This window comes from Hipposideros armiger, unplaced genomic scaffold, assembly GCF_001890085.2.
Source record: "Hipposideros armiger isolate ML-2016 unplaced genomic scaffold, ASM189008v1 scaffold_85, whole genome shotgun sequence".
NCBI classification, from domain to species: domain Eukaryota; kingdom Metazoa; phylum Chordata; class Mammalia; order Chiroptera; family Hipposideridae; genus Hipposideros; species Hipposideros armiger.
In genome coordinates this window covers 508,281-514,280 of record NW_017731435.1, presented here as the reverse complement: position 1 = coordinate 514,280, position 6,000 = coordinate 508,281, and the positions used below count along the sequence as shown (strand labels likewise).

The following is a 6,000-nucleotide window of genomic DNA, read 5'->3' as shown; positions in this document are numbered from 1 at the left end:
CCCCACGAGCACAGATTGCTTGCGTCTGTGGACAGCACTATTCTAGCCTCTGCTTTTACATTTCGACTTCAATTCCATTGTGGTCTCAGTACACACCTTACGTGGTGTTAAGTCCCTTCACATTTATTGAGACTCATTTTACGTTTGTGGTCCAGAACATGGCCTGTCATGGAAAATGGTCCACATTCTGCTGTGGGGGGATGTTTCATCACCTATTAGGTCAAACTGGCAGATACGGTCACATCTTTCTTATTTCCTGTCTGCTTGTTCCGCTGATATCTGAGCGAGGGGTGTTGCAATCTCTGACTATTAATTGTAGATTTGTCTACTTCTGCATTGCGATGTTATCAGTTTTGCTTCATTTATTTTGAAAGTCCGTTATTAGGCACAATGTTTAGAGTGTTATGGCCATTTGCTGAGTCGAACCCCTTCACATTATGAAGTGGGTTCCGTGTCTCCGGTAACGTTCTTGCCCTGAAACCTGCTCTGCCTGATGTCAATGTGACCACTGCGGCTACCTTTCGGTGAGTGTCAGCCTAGTGTGTGCTCTTCCAGCCTTTCAATTCTAGCTTATCCATGTCTTTCTGTTTCAAGTGGCTTTCTCACAGGCAGCAAGTAGGTGGGTCTGACGAATCCTTTTAATTGGGCAGCCAGGCCATTTTGATTTCGTGTGATTATTAGTAGGATTAGGTTTTGGTCTGCTTTCTATTTGTCCCATCTGTTCCTTATGTTCTTTCCCCTTTTTCTGCTTTCTTGTGGAACAAATGAACAATTTTTATGATTTCCTTTTATCTCCATTCTTGGGTTATTAGGTACACCTCTATGTTCTGTCATTTTGTGGTCGTTTCAGTGTTTATAGCACATCACACCCCTTCACACGGAACATGAAAACCCTTTATGCTACTGCCGCCATACACTTCGTTTTCACATCTGTTGTAAACCCTATGAGACATTTATTTTTGTTTAAACCACCAATTTTCTTCCAAAGAGACTTAAATATTAAGAGAATTCTCCTAAGTCTGCCCAGGTGGTTTACTTTTGATGCTCTGGGGTCGTTTGTATGATGTCCCCATCCGGTACTGCCCTCGCCTGTGCCTAAGCAGCGCCTGCACTGAGGCTGCTCCAGACGCTTTTTTCCAGCTCTTGAGCATTTGGGGGAAACTTCGACCCACCTTCATCCTGGGGAGAGATTTTTGCTGCGTACAGAGATCTAGATGGACGGGTCTGTTGGTGCTTTACAGACGTTGCTTCACTGTCGTCCTGTTGCTCTGTACATGTTGTCTGATTTTAAGAACTTTTAGTCATGTCACTGGTTTTAAACACTTCGGTTACGATGTGCCCTGGTCTAGTTTTATTCCATCAGAGTTCCTGTGCTTGGGGCTCACTGAGCGTCTTGCTCTATCGGTGGACAGCTACTGTTATTAAATCTGGGGAAATTTCGGCCATTATTCCTTCCAGTGCTTCTCTGTGAACCGCTGTTTGCCCTTGCCTTCCGGATTCCCAACCACCCTACGTCCGTGCACCAGAAGTTGCTCATCTCACCGACGCTCTGTTAATTCCAACTTCTGCTTTCTTTTCTTTCTTTTCTTTTTAATAATTCCAATTGCTGTGTCTTCACATTCTCCAATCTTCTGCAGTCTGTGCCCTTTATCTCATCCGTGTCTTCATCTCACACACTGGTTTCCACCCTTAAACGTTCAGTTTTGCTTTTCTCTTCTCTTTGTCTCCTTCGCTGTCTGAACGTGTGGAATACAGTTGTGATAATAGTTTTAATGTCCCGACTTCCAAGTCAGTTCCTGGTTGGTTCTGATTGGATGATTACTCTCCTTATCACAAGTTATGATTTCCTGCCTTTTTGCATCCTGATCATTTCTGATTGGCTGCGAGACGCGATGCATTTCATCTTGTTCGGTGCTGGAGTTCTTTACGTTCCTGTAAGTTTCTGAGCTTTGCCCTGGACAGGCATTTAGAAACAGTGGGACTTTTTGGGGTCGTGGGGCAGTCCCCATCCCGGGCTGTTGTTCGCTGTCTGTGCCCGGTGCCCGCGACCACAAGGTGCGGGCAGGTTTCGGGTCCAGCCCTGAGTGAGCGCCGGGCACTGCTTCTTACTGCCCTTCCACTGATGCCTCCTGGCTGCAGACAGTGTCCTCCCAGGAACGTGCTGCTCAGTCCCCAGGCAGGCACCGTGGGCCCCCCAGCACTCGCCTCGCTGGCCCTCTGTCCTGCCAAGTGCAGCCGCCTCGCTCTCCCTGGGCCCCCTTGATTCAGGCAGTCGCCAGCCTCCCCCGGGTCTCCCCATGTGGCCGCAGGCAGTGTGGACAGCGTGGGTCGCCTCTGCTCACAGATGGCTGTCCGCTTTTGTTGACCGCTTTTGTTGACATTGTTTGGGGTGCTTTTTGGTTCTTTCAGGTGGGAGGAGAGAGTGAGCAGAGTGCCCCAGGCTCCAGGATACGTACTTACATCTCGAGGGGACAGGAGGCCCTGGACGCTGTGGAACAGCTCTTCCACCTCAGCCACGGCTCTCTGGGCCAGGCTGCAGGCCTCCAGGTAACACGCCGTCCTCTGCTCCTCATCCGGCTCACTTCGGGCACATAACCTTCACGAGACCGAGAGCGGAGTCACCACAAAATGTCGACGCATCAGTCATCAGCGCTAACAGGATGTGCAGAGTGCAGTCTCTGACTAGACTGTGTTGCCAGCACTTAAAGGTTTCCCCTCAGAGTGTTACACGCACAGAGCACCTCAGCGCACCCCTACGCAGAGAGGCACACACCCCGCACTGTCTTCATGGACACTGAGCCTGGCCTCACAGGCATGTGACCAGCTGACACCACGCACCAGCCAGCCGCCCCCACCCCACCTTCCTGTGGGGTGCTTCTCTGCGTTTCCAAGCCCTACACCGACTGCACTCCATTCCACCACCGCTCCGTGACTGAGGTAACATTTCCTAAGTGCCCACGTCACTTTCCCTCATGATTGCTGGTTTAAATATCTTACATGTGATTGGCTTGTTGTGCTGTGAAATGTTGTGTCACCTGGCACATGGGTGACCCAGGGTGAGGCTCTGCAGGGCTGGGCAGGGGCAGCCCAGGGCACAGGGGTCAGGCCAGCCCCTGCCCTGGTGACCCCAGAGCCGGTGTGAGTAGTGCAGGGGTGACATGCTGTGTATGAACATGTGTACATGAGTGGGGTAGTGTGCCCATGTGACACGTGTCTGCACGTGTGAGTGTGGCAGTGTGGTGCGTGCGTGTGTGTGGACACTGTGGGTGGCACGTGTGCTGTGACCATGTGTGGTGGCTGATGGCTGTGCATGTGAGGACAGTGGCCAGCGCTGTGTGTCTGAGGTGGGGCCATGGGGCTGAGCAGGTGGGAAACCGAGGTGGCAGGACAGAAGCAAGGACACTGTGATGGGCTGCACTTGATGGACACCCCAAGTGCACTGTCTCCAAGGGAGGGGCAGGTGGCCACAGGGCGGGGGCCAGGAGAAGGCGTTTGGGGCCCGGTGGGGAGGAAAGGTGGCACGTGGGGGGTTGAGCGGGGGAGGGCCTGGCTGACGAGGACTGCGCTGACACAGAGCATGGAGTACACGTCCCCAGAAGGGACAGCAGCACAGTCCCAGGTGCGTCTGCAGCAAGGCCCGCTCACCTCTTGATATTCGCACGTTCCAGTTTGATAGCCGCACAGTTCTCTTTGTAGCCACAGCTGATAAACTTTCTCTCAATTTCTACCAAGCAGCCATCCATCTCGGTTAGCAGGACCCGGCACCGGGGAGCCTCCCCGGCCGCGGACTCGCGAGCTGCCTGGATCCGGAGGCTCACGCACCTGCCGGGCGGGGGCTCCACGTTAGATTCCGCCAAACACACGACGATGTGACAAGACCAGAAACTCGAGGACGACATCGACCGTCCATGCGGTACCACCAGTGCCTCTCGCTTTCATCCACGATCCCGGAAGGAACACCTGCAGGAGTTTCTCAAAAACCAAACTCCCACCAGCCACGTTTCTCCAAACACACAGGACAGTTAGAAAGCAGCCCCCACCCCAGGTGTCCATCATATGTGAGTTCAAAACCACGCTCCCAAACAACTGGGGGCAGAAAAGAGCCCCGTGGGAACGGCCGTCCGTCCCGTGTCAGACAGGGAGCTGCCCTGGAGCTCAGAGGTGCCACTGGCAGCAGAGGTGGTGGGAAGGTGTGGACGAAGTGACGAACACGGAGGTGGGAACAGAACAGCACCAACAGCCCCTCGGCAGCACGGAAAGGAGAGCATGACAAGGAAGCAGCAGAAATAAATCCAAAATGAAACAAATCCCGTTGCTTCGGCCAATAAAGCACAAGCTGCTTCTTGGAAAAGGTTGCGGAATGGGGGTCTCGACCGAGAAGAGCTGGCAGAGACACGACAATGAGGGGACAGACCTCGGACGCAGCCTCTGTAAAAGCTACAGGAATCTGGTGGTGGGCGTTCATACCGACACAGCCAAAGCCCCAAGGAACATGTGTAGAGAACACAATTCGCCAGAAAGATGGCTCAAAAATAAGCCGAAAATCTGAAAGACTAGCAACCGTGAAAGAACTGCCGCTCCTGGAAGTCCTGCCCAGATTGGGGGGGCGGGGGGTGCTGCCCCAGGAACAGACCCGTCGGAAAGCAGAGAGGCAGAAGACACGCGAGCACCTGACGCAGCTTCAATCTGTTGCGGGGCGAGAGGAGGGCACCACCCCAACGGCCTGCAAACCTGCTCACCTGTGCACCTGCTCGCCTGCACGGTGGTGCCTGTCCCCTCAGCCCGAGAGGGGCCCACAGAAACCCCACACGCTGCTCAGTGAGAAACGAGGAGCGCTCCCTGAGAACTTAGGGACATGACGAGGCCGCCTGCGTCCCAGCCCCAAGAAAAGGCACACTGGGAAGGAAGTGACACTGCCCCCAGGAGCCCCCAGCCCGACGTGAGACTCAGAGTGACCTCCCCAAAGCCACCTTCGTGGCTGTGACAGACGCTCTGCTTCTCAGAGAAGGCTGGGAGAAGGGTGTGGCTGTATGGCCCTCGTTATGTGAGTCTCCGACCGGAGGAAACAAAACCACTGCTCTTGTGGTAATTAACAGTTTTTCTTACAAAAATTACCTGGCTTCTAGATCCGTGGTCATGAATTCCAGCATGGGTGCTCGGTTTGGTCTTTCTTTCTGGAGAACCGTGAAGGTCTCGATGAGCTTTTGGAAGAGCTGGCAGACCTGAGAACGGCCCACTGATGTGAGCGGGAGCCCAGCCTCAGGCCCCTCTCCCGGCCGGGCATGTGGCCACACCGTCCTCACCACTTCTCTCCCCTGGCTCTCCGTAGACAAGAGGGCCTCTCCCAGGGTCAGCGTGGAGCTGTACCAAAACTCCTCGCCGCCCCCCAGCCGCTGGGCCCGCTCAGCCAGCTTCCTGGCTAGTCCGCAGTTCTTCTCCTTGTTGGCCAGTTGTGCTAGAAGGAGCAGGCACTTGGCTTCTGCACAAGGATCGTCAAGCTCCTAAAAGAGATGTGCATGTGTGAGGGCGGGGTGGGGCAGAGGGGAGAAGAGACAGACAGAGAGGCAGAGATGGGGAGACAGAGCAACTGAGAGGGGCCGCGAGTGTGGCTGCTCCAGGCGCAGGCCTTACCATGCCCATGCCTACCCACCAGGCTCCCCTCTGAGGTGAAGAGGCCTCCACGTTCGCCCCAGGGCACAGGGCCCGCTTGCGGCCCCCAGGGCCCTGGACAGTGGTGAGAGCCCGGGGAGGCCCCTCCCCTCAGCCGTTGGCTCAGGCACTGGCCCGCCCTCCGGGGACACAAGCCACAGGCCCCCGCTAGGCTTCAGCCCAGCCTGGGAGCCCCCGTCCGGATGCTGGTCCAGGGCAAAGGGGCAGGTCTGGGTGACGGGCCACGCATCCGTATCTACTAGGCCGTCTGTGTCCCCCACTCACTGCACACAGTCAGAGGAGGCCTGGGGGTGAGAGGGTGCAGTGGGGGCCTTGCTGGCCTCTGAACTG

The 6,000-nt window shown here is 55.2% G+C and overlaps 1 protein-coding gene across 1 annotated transcript in view; it reads right to left on the bottom strand.

Moving 5' to 3' along the window:
- Nucleotides 1–6,000, bottom strand: part of CFAP46 (cilia and flagella associated protein 46) — a 100,026-nt gene that overhangs the window by 33,813 nt on the left and 60,213 nt on the right. The window contains exons 32-35 of the mRNA XM_019644076.1: nt 5,304–5,501; nt 5,116–5,222; nt 3,646–3,822; nt 2,461–2,596 (exon numbers count right to left, since the gene is read on the bottom strand). Of these exons, the coding sequence (XP_019499621.1) occupies nt 2,461–2,596; nt 3,646–3,822; nt 5,116–5,222; nt 5,304–5,501 (618 nt within the window). The remainder of the gene's footprint in view (nt 1–2,460; nt 2,597–3,645; nt 3,823–5,115; nt 5,223–5,303; nt 5,502–6,000) is intronic.